Below are 14,745 nucleotides of genomic sequence, written 5' to 3'. Positions count from 1 at the left end.
ATAAGTAGGCAGTGGGTGAATACATGCCACTTGATGGCATTATTGACAACCGACTGAGTGGTAATTGGCCACATTGGATTTGCCCTGCCTTTTTTTGTGAATGGGGCATGCCTAGGCCACTTTCCACAATGGAGGAAATATACCAATGCTATAACTGTTGCCAAGAAATTTGGCTAGAAGCTCAGTTAATTCTTCAGCACAGACTTTCAGTGCTACATCTGGGCTATTATCTGGCTCCATTAAGTTTGTTGTATCCACGGCTGCTGTTTCTTGGTAGCATGTGGAATAAATCCAATTTGCTACAGACTGGCTTATGTGATAGTATGCATTTTGGGAGGCAGATGCAATGGATCATCTTTTCAACATTTCTAGCTGAACATGGCTGCAGATACATTTCCTCTAACACTCACATGCTAGGCTCTGCCACCATTAAGAATGGCAATGTTCTTGGAGCTTCTTTTCTTCATGATCTTCGTAAATGTCTAACTCCAGATCTACATGAAAGCTGCAACTTGAAATGTTAGCTCTGTTCTGATGTCCAATATTTTCACTTTCGGCTTTATTTCAAGAACCATACTGTTTTTCTCCCTGAAACAACCTCAGGGAATAACATGAAGGTTGGATTTTGATTGGACAAGGAAATAGCTGTTACATGCAGAAGTGTCAATTCACAAGGAATCAGTGCAGCTACCAGAGCTATTGCTCCACAGCACGGTGACCCCAGTTCAGTCTGAAACTCCAGAACTGTCTGTGTGAACTTCGTGTGTTCTCCCTGTGACTGAGTGGCTTTCCTCGGGTGCTCTGATATCCTCCCACACACCAAAGATGTGCAGCTTGGGGGGGGGGGTGCGGGTTTATTGGCCAATATAAATTACTTCCATTTTGAAGGTGGGTGGTAGAATTATTGGGGGTTGATGGGACGGTGGGAAAATATGATTTGTAAGTTGAGGCCCTCTGTTGGTTGGGGCCCGCCGCGGATGTTGCGTCCCAGCTGTCCACGTGATACTCAAGGCAGGGCAGTATGATGAGACCATAAGACTTAGGAGCAGAATTAGGCCATTTGGCCCATCAAGTCTGCTCCACCATTCAATCATAGCTGATTCTTTTTCCCCTCTTCCACCCCAGTCCCCAGCCTTCTCCCCGTAACCTTTGCTGCTATGTCCAATCAGGAACCTATCAATCCCTGCCTTAAATACACCCAATGACCTGACCTCCACAGTTGCATGTAGTAACAAATTCCACAAATTCACCACCCCCGGCTAAAGAAATTTCTCTATATCTCTGTTTTAACCTCTATCCTGAGGCTCTGCCCCACCATGGGAAGCATCCTTTCCAAATCTATTCTGGCTAGGCCTTTAAACATTTGAAAGGTTTCAATGAGATCCCCCCTCATCCTTACTAATTCCAGAGAGTACAGACCCTGAGCCATCAAACATTCCTCATAGGATAACCCTTTAATTCCCACTATCATCCTGGTAAACCACCTCTGGACCCTCTCCAATGCCAGCACATCTTTTCTTAGGTGAGGAGCCCAAAACTGTTCACAATACTTAAGGTGAGGCCTCACCACTGCCTTATAAAGCCTCAGCAGCACATCCCTACTGTTGTATTCTAGACCTCTCGAAGTTAATACAAACATTGCATTTGCCTTCCTCACCACCGACTCAAAACTGCAAGTTAACCTTTAGGGTGTTCTGCACAAGGACTCCCAATGCCCTTTGCTTCTCAGATTTTTGGATTTTCTTCCTGTTTAGAAAATAGTCTGCACGTTTATTTCTCCTACCAAAGTGCATGACCATGCATTTTCCAACGTTGTATTTCATTTGCCACTCTTTTGCCCATTCTCCTGATCTAAGTGCTTCTGCAGTTTCCCTGTTTCCTCAAGTCTACCTGCCCCTCCACCAATCTTCATATCATCTGCAAACTTGGCAACAAAGCCATCTATTCCATCATCTAAATCATTGATATAGAGCATAAAAAGAAGCGGTCCCAACACCGGCCCCTGCAGAACATCACTAGTCACTGGCAGCCAACCAGAAAAGGATCCTTTTATTCCCACTCACTGCCTCCTACCAACCAGCCAGTACTCTAACCATGTCAGTAACTTTCTTGTAATACCATGAGCTCTTAACTTGGTAAGCAGCGTCATGTGTGGCACCTTGTCAAAGGCCTTCTGAAAGTTCAAATTTACAACATCCACTGTATCCCCTTTTACTATCCTACCTGTAATCTCCTCAAAGAATTCCAACAGGTTTCTCAGGGAAAATTTTCCCTGAAGGAAACCATGCTGACTTTGTCCTGTCTTGTCCTGTGTCACCAAGTACTCCATCACCTCATCCTTAACAATTGACTCTAACATCTTCCCAAACACTGAGGTCAGGCTAACTAGTCTACAATATCCTTTCTGCTGCCTTCCTCCTTTCTTAAAGAGTGGAGTGACATTTGCAATTTTCCAGTCCTCTGGCACCAAGCCAGAGTCTAATGATTTTGAAAGATCATTGCTAATGCCACCACAATCTCTATCGCTACCTCTTTCAGAACCCTAGGGTGCAGTTCATCTGGTCCGGGTGACTTATGCACCCTTAGGTCTTTCAGCTTTTTGAGCACCTTCTCCCTTGTGATAGTAACTGCAAGGCATATCTTGATGAGGGAGGGGTAGAAGTTTATTTAAAGTGAATCCATTTTTATGTTGTAGTTGCGTAAGTCATTGGTGAGGCTGCATGCATACAATTTTGGTCATCCTGTTGAAGGCAAATGTGGTTAAACTGGAAAGAGTGCAAAAAGATCTATGAGGAGTTTGCCAAGACCAGAGGGCCTGATTTATAAGCAGAGGTTCTTTAATCCTTGAAATATGGGAGAATGAGTGGGTGACCTTATAGAAATGTTTAAAATTGTACGAAGTGTAGATAAAGCGGGTAGTAACAGTGTTCTCCCCAGGGTAGGGGAAAACTAGGGCCACAGATTTAAGATGACAGAGAATGAATTAAAAGGGACCTGAGGAGCATCTTTGGGTATATGGAACATGATGCTGGAAGAAGTGGGTGAGGCAGGTATATTAGTATCATTTAGGAAGCCCTTCGATAGGTATATGGAGGGGTGTGGTTTAGAGGGATATGGGCCAAACACAGGAGATTGGAGAACTGGTCGGCATTAGGCTGTAAGGCCTTTATCCGTGCTGTATTGCTCTAAGATTGATACTAATTCAAGCATTTGGCAGCCTAAGTAACACAAGCATTAATGTTATAGCAATGAAAACAGAGTGGGGCAAATTAGACCAAATTTCCTGAATTTACAGAGGATTAAAAGGCTGGAGAAAGTTATAGATTTGGGAGAGACTGAAGCCCTGAATTCATTCGCAAACCAGTCAAAGACACAGTATAACGACACATCAGTACTAATATCCATTCACTGTCGAGAATATGTTTGACTCATTACATTTACCTCTTTATGAAAGCATTATTCACTCCTCTGTGGTCCAGATCATGACTCAGTGTTGCTATGATGAGAGCTAAAATCTCTAGATCTGTTAACTTGCTCTGTAACAAAAGGCAACAGGACTTTTAAATTCTAAATTTGAGAAAATATTCTATTTTAAGAGTAGGTGGATGTTAAACAAGTGGAGGAAGAGGTATGCAAAATCACTGTTATACTCAAGATCTATCTAACATGAGGGATCACAGCTGAGCCTGAATAATAATCAGCAGCAATAATAGAGCACATAAATGCAAAATGAATAGGAACAAACCTGAATCCTGCCAGACTTCAGCACAGCAAACATACATTGAGTGGTATTGAATGCATGCCTCCAATTGTGATATGCTACATGCCTTCGATAGTTTTTTTTAACAGTTAAAATCCAACGGCAAAGAACCTGTGAGAGGGGGAAAAGAATCAATAGTTACGTAACTGCGACTTTATAGAAAGAAATATTCAACTTGGATCAACGCAATGGTGCTACCGCTCACTAGATTCACAGAGTCAGCCCAGTGAGTCCACGCTGACCAAGATGTCAATCTAAGCTAGTGCAATTTACCCATGTTTCCCTCTAAACCAGGGGTTCCCATCCTGGGGTTCACAGACCCCTCAGTTAATCGTAGGGGTCCAAAGCATAAAAAAAGTTGGGAACCCCTTCTCCAAACCTTTCTGATCCAGGCACCTATCCAAGTGTCTTTGAAATGTTGTTAATGTACCTGCCTTAACCACGACCTCTGGCAGTCTATTTGATATGCTAACTACCTGCTGGGTAAAATACTTGCCCCTCAGGTTCCTATTAAATTTTTTCCCTCTCACCATGCCCTCAATTTCTTGTTTCTCCAACCATTCCACATCCTCATAAACCTTTTCTGCTCTCTTTCCAGCTTAATGGCATCATATCTTTAGCAAAGTGGCCCAAAGTAAGCACAATATTGCAAACATGGCCTCACCAATATCCTGTACAAATACAGCATTTCATTTTCTATATTCACTGATGCCCTCTCCACCACTGTGTCTATCGGTGACGTCACCTTCAGGGAACCATGTACTTGTACTCCTCAACCTCTCTATTGTACAACACTCCCCAGGGCAGCTCACTGCATGTGGAATGATTGTTGCTGCCGGATGGGATGGTTTGAGTATCTCAGAAACTGATCTCTAGGGATTTTCATGCACAACAGTCTCTAGAATTTACAGAGAATGATGCGATAAAAAAAAGCGGTAGTTCTGTGGGTGAAAATGCCTTGTTAATGAGAAAGGAAAATGGTCAGACTGGTTCAAGCTGACAGGAAGGCAATAGTAACTCAAATGACCACACTTTACAACTGTGGTGTGCAGAAGAGCATCCCTGAACCCACATGTCGAACCTTAAAGTGGATGGGCTACAGCAGAAGATGACCGCAGACATACACTCAGTGTCCATCTTGTTAGGTACAGGAGATACCAAGTAAAGCAGCCACTGAGTGTATGTTACAAATAACTGAGATCCTAGCATTGATCCTTGTGGAACACCACCGGTCACAGACCTCAGTCGGAATAGCACCCCTTCACTCTTATTCTCCATCTAAATCAGTGCTCACTTCACATTCCAGTCATTGCAAACCACAAAACAAGCCAGAAGCCTTGGTGTTGTGATGGACTCTGACTTAAATTTTAACTGCACATTAAGGCAATTACAAAGTCAGCCTACTGCCATCTTAAAAATATAGCAGGAGTTAAAGGAGTTAGGTCTCAGCAAGATTTAGAAAAACTCGTCCATGCATGTATCTTTAGTAGGCTTAACTGCTGTAATGGCGTTTTCACAGATCTCTGCAAAAAATCCCTCAGACAGCAGCAGCTCATTCAGACCGGTGCCACTATTGTCCTCACTAAGACCAGGAAAGTAGAACATATCATCCCAGTTCTCAAATCGCTCTACTGGCTGTCTATCAGAGGATTGAGTTTAAAGTCTTACTGTTTTATAAAGCACTGAATGACCTGGGGCCAAAATACATCCGCGATCTCTTGCTGCATTATAGACCTTCCTGAGCTCTCGGGTCTGCTTACTGTCCCCAGGGTCAAACCTAAACATGGTGAAGCAGCTTTTAGTTACCATGCTCCACAAATCAGGAACAACCTTCCAGAGGACCCGAAGTCTGCCCCAACTTTAAGTTCTGTTAAATTGAGGCTTAAAACTTTTCTTTTCACTGTAGCTTTTAATTATAATCTCCTGTAAAGCCATTTGAACTGCCTTGTATTTGAAAAGTGCTATACCAATAGACTTGCATGCTTGCTCAGTCTTCTATGGTGTAATTGTCAATTTAGAAGCCAATCTAAGTAAGATTTTGCTTTATATTTTCTGATTATTTGCTTTAGCAAATGTAATGTCCAGGTTCATCTGGTGTAATATGAATGTGTCTTTAGATTACTGATTCATTAGGCTATTTTGCTTACAAAATTAGTTCCAGTTTCTCAAACAGTGATGGGGAGGCAGGGACTGAGATGTGGGGGGTGTAGGTAGTGATAAATGAGTGAGTTTGAAAGTGTTCTAAGTTAGTTAATCAGTCTTCTATAATCCCACTACTGCAGTGAAATTTCAATGCAATGGATTACTTGTGCACGCAATCATTACATCCATTTTCAGGGCAGGGAATTCAGTACCGTCAAGTTTGTAAACTGGACCCAGGTCTGCACACTTTATAGTTGCATGCTGTTGTTTCTAAGTTACTTAGCAATATTTGGGAAATAGACCTAGCACTTGTGGCTTAGCTTTGCTGAGGCTTATCTAGTATTAGTTGCATTGGCATGAACATCGAATTCTCCAACTTCCGGTAATTCCCTCCCTCTCCCTTCCCCCATCCCAGTTCTACTCCACCTCCTCTTCCAGCTGCTTATCACCTCTCTCATGATTCTGCCTTCTTCTACCACCCACAGTGTTTTCCCCTTACATTCCTTCTTCACCTTTCCTGCCTATCCCCTCCCTGCTTCCCCTCCCCCACCCCTTGATCTTTCCTCTGATTGGTTTTTCACCTGGCACCTTCCATCTTCTCCCCACCTTCTTTATAGGGCCCCTGCCCCCTCCCTCTTCAGTCCTGATAAAGGGTCTTGGCCTGAAACATTGACTGCTCGTTTCCACGGATGCTGCCCGACCTGCTGAGTTCTTCCAGCATGTTGTACGTGTTGCTTTGACCCCAGCATCTGCAGTGTACTTTGTGTTGGTCAATTACATTATATGCTACACATTGAATCTTACCCTACTTCCAGAAAAAATCAGAGCTTTGGGGTCAAACCTATAAACTTTTACTATTAATTCAAAAAATACCAGAAGCACATTTGGAATGGATGATATACATGAAGTAGAAGATTAAAAATATGTCTCAAGCTGAAAGCATTTACCACATAGGGTAAGATAAGCTACTCATCTTGTTTTATTTGTGTACTGTACTTAGTTTCCTCGCACTAGAGAATAAATGGCTTTGTTCCATTCCCAATATAATATGAAAAAATATTCTCATCTATGCAGTGGGAGTTTTTGAATGATTATTCACCATATTGCTTACACTGTATTAACAATTTATACTGAATATTGGCAACACTAGAAGATGAAAGCTGTCAAAGGATGTCCTCCATCTGTGAAATAGATCTGAATCACCGTGAAAGTTCTTGGGATTTTCCTATACAATTTTCAATTTTATTTGAACATAAACATCAGTTAGTTGTGACAAAACGTTAGTAAGAGAATGGCCACTTAACTAAAAAAAATTGTAATGACTTATTATAAACTAATCTTTAAACATATTGAAGATTTCAATATTTAAAAATATGTCTTTAAGATTATTTTAAAGATCTTTAAAATAATCTTTAAGGATATTAAAGATTATTTTACTATTTTAAAATTATCTAAACATCAAACCATAATTCCCTTTCTTTCAATGCAGACAATGAGAAATGAAGGCAAAACACTTCCCACAGAAAGGTAAATAGAAAGGTAATTTGTCCTGAATGAGCTTTGCAGCTGAAAAACATTGATAAGGACAAACTCTCTCAAGCAGGGAATGACAGCAAATAAATAACAAGGAAATTTAGAAATAACTGTCCATAAGAGAATGTTTTTATTTAATATGGTAACATCAGGAGCTCTTTATCATTTACAGCATTAACAGAGCTCTGAGCATCGAATACCAGGCAAGAAGAGCAGGGCTGAGAAAATACAACATTTTCCAGAGGGATGTCATAGGCTGGACTTTCCAGGTAATTCCAACTATACTTCTTATGTAAGTGCCAACAACATTTAGATTTTTGCACATAATAAAAGTGTTGCAATGAGTTTTTCAATAATTTCAATGGAGGACAGCTGTAACAGACCATGATAAGTATTACTATTGTTTAAAAAGTAGTTTAAAATTATTTAATTTCATTTAAATGTTTTTGTTTTAACTTTTTAAAATTTTTTTTATCAACATATTATTTATAACAATTTGAATATTGTTAATAGATTCTAGTAATTCTTAAACGTTTCTGAAAGGTAGAAGTTTTAATTGCTTTTGATGCATGGTTACATTGGTTGTCAAAGATTTTGCTAACTGTGTTATGCCTGAGGGTTGTTCTTCACCCACCTTCCCGACTCACATTGTGATGCTATTGGAAAATGTGGCATCATACAGGTTCACTCAGCTGAAGGTCAGGTCAATCTATTTCAACAAGGTCCCAAATAAGTGGGTGGCAAATTTCTGACAGATAATTTCAAGCTTGTAAAAATGGCAGCAGCTTTGGATTCAGAGTTTTGTTGCCAATTCCTCATTTCTACTTGAGAATACAGGAGAACAGAATAAAAGCATTTACCTTTATAGACACAGAACTAGTACAGGTGTCTCCTGCTTTATGCCACTTCGCTTTTACGAAAGACCTACATTGGCAACCTGTTTTTGCATTACAAAGAGGATTTTTGCTTTTACAAAAAATTTTCCCATATAAATTAATGGTTCTTCGCTTTACACCATTTCGGCTTAAGAAAGATTTCATAGGAACACTCTACCTTTGTGAAGGGGGGGGGGGGGAACACCTGTACTTCTCAACCCACTTGCAGACCAAATGGTTGCAAGTTTCATAAATTCTACCAATTTCATATTGAGAATGTAGGAAAGATACATGGGTTCTATACTACATTCCAGTTTAAAGAATTTGATTCAAAGTTATGTAAAATGTAATCAATTTCTTCCTTTTTCTAAACAAATCAGGTTCTTGTATCTATAAGATACAGTGCTCAAAATTCAATGTTTTTAACAGTACTTTCTTCATCCCTCCTACCAAAATACATTACTGTCTTCCTTTCTACCAATATAAAAAATTCAACTCAATGGTGGCTCTCAAAATTAGTTATACCTCATACTTCATCTGAAAATTCTGTAAACAGTTCAGGTCTGTGAACATCCGGATGGCAGCCAATGTTGTCTCAACTTCAGACAAGTCAAAATCACTGAAGCTAAAATCTAGAAGCTTAAGTGAATGAGCAGAAGGTACTGTCTTGACCTATAAAAAAGAAAATAATTCCTATAAGAATGAACATAACATAAGATGAATGGTTACCAAGATTTACTGTTTTTCCTATTTTAATTTTTATTTCTAACTAAGACATGATGTGACAGAACAAAGTAATCGTTCAGAGAGCACTGAAATACAAGTTTCTTTAAGCCATTTCATAATAATATCCTCAACGACTGTGATCATGTTTATTTTAACCATCGTTGTTCACTTCAACCTTTCTGGAGCCTTTCACATGGTGAAACACAGTAACTTCCTCCAACACAACTCCTTCATAGTTCAGAAGGTCCTTTTCACTGTTTCATCTGCAATACAGGCAGAGAATTAACAGTAATTCTATCCTTTCTATTTTGGTGTATCTCAAGGATTGTAATGGGGGACTTCGATAAGCAAGGGGATTTGGGAAAATCAGGTTGGCGTTGGATCACAAGAAAGGGAATTTGTTGAATGCCTACAGGATGGCTTCTTAGAGCAGCTTGTCCTTGAGCCTACTCAGGGAAAGGCTATTTTAGTTTGGGTGTTGTATAATAATCCAGATTTTATTAGGGAGCTTAAGATAAAGAAATGGTTAGGAGACAGTGATCATAATATGATTGAATTCATGCTGCAATTTGAGAGGGAGAAACATAAGTCAGATGTATCAGTATTGCAATGGAATAAAGGGAATTACAGAAGCATGAGAGAGGAGCTTGCCCAGTGGATTAGAGGGGGATAGTGGCAGGGATGATGGCAGAGCAGAGGTGGCTGAAGTTTCTGGGAGTAGTTCACAAGGCACAGGATAGATATGTCCCACAGAAAAAGTAGTTCTCAAATGGAAGGGGTAGGCAACTGTGGCTGACAAGGGAAATTAAGGATTGCATAACATCCAAGGAAAGGGCATATAGGTAGCAAAAGTGACTAGGAAGTTGGATGATTGGGAACAAAAGGCAACTAAAAAAGCTATAAGAAGAGAAAAGACAAAATATTAGGGCAAACTAGCTAATAATATAAAGTAGGATACTAAAACTTTTTCCAGTTATATAAAGAGCAAAAGGGAAGTGAAAATTGATATTGGACCACTGGAAAATGATGCTGGTGAGGTAGTAATTTGGGACAAGGAAATGACAGATGAACTTAATGAGTACTTTGCATTAGTCTTCACTGTGGAAGACACTAGCAGTGTGTCAGAGAGCAGGAGTGAGTGCCATTGATATTACAAAGGAAAAAGTGTTAGGCAAACTCAAAGGTCTAAAGGGGGACAAGTCACCTGAACCTGATGGACAACATCACAGAGTTCTGAAAGAGGCTGCTGAAGAGATAACAGATGCATTGGTTACCACTTGACTCTGGCATGGTTCCAGAGAACTGGAAAATTGTAGATGTCACTCCACTCTTTAAGAAGAGAGGAAGCCAAAAGAAAGGAAATTATAGGCCAGTTAGCCTAACCTCAGTGGTTGGGAAAGTGCTGGAGTACATTATTTGGGATGAAGTTTCGGGGTACTTGGAGACTAATGTTAAAATATGTCAAAGTCAGCATGGTTTCTAGAAAGGGAAATCTTAACTGACAAATCTGTTAGAGTTCTTTGAGGAAGTAACAAGCAGGGTGGACAAACAAGACAGTGAATGTCATTTACTTAGATTTTCAGAAAGTATTTGATAAGGTGCCATATATGAGGCTGCTTAACAAGATAAAATCCCATAGCATTACAGGTAAAATACTGGCATGGATAGAGGAATGGCTGACAGACAGGAGGCAGCAATTGGGAATAAACAGGGCTTTTTCTAGTTGGCTGCCAGTGACTACTGGTGTTCCTCAGTGGTCAGTATTGGGACCGCTACTTTTCATATTGTTTGTTAATGATTTAGATAATGGCATCGTTGGCTTTGTGGGCAAAGTTTGCAGATGATACAAGGACAAGTGGAGGGGTAGGTAGTGCTGAGGAAGCAATGCTAGTGCAGAAGGATTTAGACAAATTGGAAGAATGGGAAAAAATATGGCAGATGGAACACAGTGTTGGGAAATGTATGATAATGTATTTTGGTAAAAGGAACAAAAGTGCAGATTACTATCTAAATGACAAGAAACTTCAAACATCAGAGGTGCAAAGGGACTTAGGTGTCCTTGTGCAAGACCCCCAGAAGGTTAACTTACAGGTTGAGCCTGTGGTGAAGAAGGCAAATACACTGTTGGCATTTACTTCAAGGAGAATAGAATATAAAAGCAAGGAGATAATCTGAGCCTTTTTAAGGCACTAGTCAGGCCATATTTGGAGTATTGTCAACAGTCCCATATCTCTGAAAGGATGTGTTGTCATTGGAGAGAGTCCAGTGGAGGTTCATGAGGATGATTCCCGGAATGAAGGGGTGAACATATGAGGAGCGTTTCGCAGCCTTGGGCCTGTACTCACTGGAATTTAGAAGAATGCTGGGGGACCTCATTAAAACCTGCCAAATTTTGAAAGGACTCGATAAGGTGGATATTGAGAGGAAATTTCCTATGGTGGAGGTATCCAGAATTAGAGGTCACAGCCTCAAAATTGAGGGGTGACCCTTTAGAACAGAGTTAAGGAGGAATTGTTTTTAGCCAGAGAGTAGTGAATCTGTGGAATGTTCTGTCACAGACAGCTGTGAGGGCCAAGATCATGGGTATATTTAAGACAAAACTTGATCCTTTCCTGATTGGTCAGGGCATCAAAGCTTATGGTGAGAAGGTAGGTGTATGGAGTTGAGTGGAATCTGGGATCAGCCATGATGGAACAGCAGATCAGATATGATGGCCTAACTCTGCTTCAATGTCTCAGGATCTATGTTTATCCCTCTCTTCATTACATCTGTAGAATGCCCTTTAGAGAAATCATTCAGAGATTTTTCTTCATATACACTTACATATATGAAATTTTCCATATAATGACATCTACCTCCAACTACCTCCCCTTTTCAATGTATTATCAAACTGTTTGTCTTATATCCATTCTTGGATGCTTCACTATTTCCCCTTGATTAACCTTGGAAGGAACAAAGGTTTTGACACTTACACCACCGATGAAACTCTGTAAATTTACCTGCCCAAATATCAGAAGTTAGCAGATATGGTCACAACCTAGGTGTAATTAAAATTTTAATTAAATATATACAAAATAACAGTATGCAGATGAAAAAAAAGTGTTTTTACCGCTGTTACCTGAAGCTCCTCAGTTTCATTTTCAGTAGCAGATGCATGATATGAAAGTACCTAAAAAGATCATCGAAGTATGTTCTGAACACATTATTATGCCTGAAATTAACATCAATATTTTTCATCTATTTACATAAATTAGTTACATTTCAATTAATTAAAGAGTAATTTATATTTTTGTAACTACTTAATTGACTTTCCACAATCTCTAAATTTAATCATGGTGGAAAAAGCTTTCTGACTGTATTGGCTGCCTGGAGGTCATTGTCCAAACAAGGCTGAAGTCAAGTTCCCACTGATGGATGCTCCTCTTCATGGAATAGTCATGACAGTGAGACTTCCAAGGCTCTACAAGCCACTCGACTGTTGAACGGCAGGTGTCACCGTGGGTATCCAACAGGAAGCAAACACAAAGGATGGAACAGGTCAAGCAATTATGCAGCCCTTAGAATTTCACAGAATGGAGGCAAACTTTCAATGTAAGTGATCTGCATGCACTTCCCACCCATTGTAATCCTTCAACATATTCTGTTCTTTTTGTGTTTTTTCTGGTTGCTTCTTAACGAAAATCCATATCAATATTCCCATTTTCTAACCAGTTATCTTCAGTTCCTAAACCAAGAGGAACTAAAGGGAATCTGCCATAACCAGCTGGTAAAATGGAAAATTCCTCTTTAAAATATGCATTTGATTTCTGAGGATGAAGGGCCAGTGGAAACCGTACAGGTGGGAAGTTTTAGAAAGAGCAAAACTCCAGTGAGAAAGCAAAGTTGGTAGAATTCTTAAAATTTGAATATCCCAGCACAAACCTACACCAATGAGTGCATTATCTGTAATGCCTGTCACAGAGGACAGCAGAAAGGACCCGACAATCCCCAGTGTCAGTGACCTTTAATCTGGAATACTGTAAAGGACAGCATCTTCTCGTGTATTACAGTCTGAGTATTTAGGAGTCTAGGCCTTGATTATGTGTTATATTCTGTGGGCTAACAACTAGCACGAGACTCTCCCGGGCTACACAGGTCAAAACCAAAGAAGTTTCTTATAAAGGGCTCTTTGTAAGCCATAATCCCTACCTATCAGCCCTAATTTAGTCATACACATCTAAATTTTTCTGAATATAGATAATATTATAAGGGCTGATGTTATTCAGAAGTAAGTTTGCAGATTTGATAGGTGGGACAGAAAAAAACTGATTGAAACTTAGCACATTAACTATTTATTTATAAACAAACAGTGAAACCTAATTACCCATAGCCTTGTCTTCCTGAATATAGATAATATTCTTTAGGCTGGTGTTATGTGGACTCAGTAGGTGGGACAAAGACATGTTGCAAGTCGGCACATTAACCATTTATTTACAAACAGCAAAGTCAAACAAGTAGTTACTTATGTCCCAAGTTGCAAAACTACAATGTTAATCATTCAGTAAGACTTCTAACTCAGGCAGGTACTTAGTTAAGCCCCCCCCCCCCCCAAGTTACACAACTGCAACACTAAACAGGTACTTATCTAAGTATGTGAACAGGCCCAACTTCCTGCAGCACACTTTCCCAATGGTCCTTCAGCCTTGGTTGCAGCCCAGTCTGAAGGGGAGCTCCATAACAAAAAGAGACCGAGGCTCTCGCACATGCTATTCTTGTATCCCTAGGGTGCCCAGTACCGGAAGCTGGTGCCATGGCGTGAAAGTCAGCCAATGGGAGAAAGCTGCCGCATCCTTTAAACAGGCCAATCCGTGACTGGCACAGCAGGAAGCAGCTTTTGAAGAGCAGAAAGATTAAACTTTCACGTTACAGCTGCATATAGCAGGAATGAGAGGGTCAGGCCATACCAAAAGGTTTCCTTTGGATAGTGACTTGAGATATATGTAAATGCATTAGTAACAGTGCTTGATCAATTCCTTCAATGAGCATAAAGCATTTGGAGAGTAATTGTGATATTATATCTCTAGCTACAGTATTTCTGGAAGAGCAAATTACTTGGGGAAGGAAGATCAATGGATAAGGATGGACCAAATAATGAGCTTGGAAGGTTGCGACAGAAATCAAAGGCTCCATCTTTATGTCCCTTACCTCAAGGGTCACCATCTGTTTTGCCATTGCCATTTCAACAGTTTCATACATTTGAGTGTTCTGTATGCCCAAGCCACAAAAAATGGCAAATGCTTCCAGAAACTGCTCATCGTTTTTGTTGAAGGCCTTGATTTTGTCAAAAGTTTCACCTATTTTGTTCACCAGCTGGCAGACACCTGCAGAGCACAATCACAGATAATTAAAATCATAATTTAACTGTGACTATGTTTTAACAGTTGTGTGTTTAGGTTTGGTTCATTGTAAGTAGTTGTTTGAAATTATGTTACACAGAGGTTGGAATAATGGGCACCTATTTGCCAGCATGATGCAATCTTTTACAGCCACAAAACAAACTGATATTCTGGTGGATTATTCAAATTCTTCCAATTTTATTTAGAAGTATCTGTCACTTAGAGCAGCTGAGCTACAAAGCCAGACTCACAGTTCTTGTACAGTTTCTCTGGGAGTGTTGTTAAAAGGAACCACATATAAAGTACTAATACATAACTGAAAGTCATTAATCAG

General features: G+C 40.0%; 1 protein-coding gene across 3 annotated transcripts in view; it reads right to left on the bottom strand.

The window, feature by feature from the left end:
* The window catches only part of pde5ab (phosphodiesterase 5A, cGMP-specific, b), a 121,924-nt gene that overhangs the window by 22,083 nt on the left and 85,096 nt on the right, over positions 1-14,745 (bottom strand). For 2 of the 3 annotated variants that reach the window (XM_073065173.1, XM_073065174.1), the window contains exons 10-14: positions 14,221-14,396; positions 12,146-12,205; positions 8,836-8,982; positions 3,746-3,871; positions 3,442-3,536 (exon numbers count right to left, since the gene is read on the bottom strand). In XM_073065173.1, coding sequence (XP_072921274.1) covers positions 3,442-3,536; positions 3,746-3,871; positions 8,836-8,982; positions 12,146-12,205; positions 14,221-14,396 — 604 coding nt within the window. The remainder of the gene's footprint in view (positions 1-3,441; positions 3,537-3,745; positions 3,872-8,835; positions 8,983-12,145; positions 12,206-14,220; positions 14,397-14,745) is intronic. The other variant, XM_073065175.1, reaches the window with a different exon arrangement.

The sequence above is a fragment of the Hemitrygon akajei genome, chromosome 13 (assembly GCF_048418815.1).
Source record: "Hemitrygon akajei chromosome 13, sHemAka1.3, whole genome shotgun sequence".
NCBI classification, from domain to species: Eukaryota; Metazoa; Chordata; class Chondrichthyes; order Myliobatiformes; family Dasyatidae; genus Hemitrygon; species Hemitrygon akajei.
The sequence above is the reverse complement of the archived record's forward strand: the minus strand, read 5'-3'. Positions and strand labels throughout refer to the sequence as shown.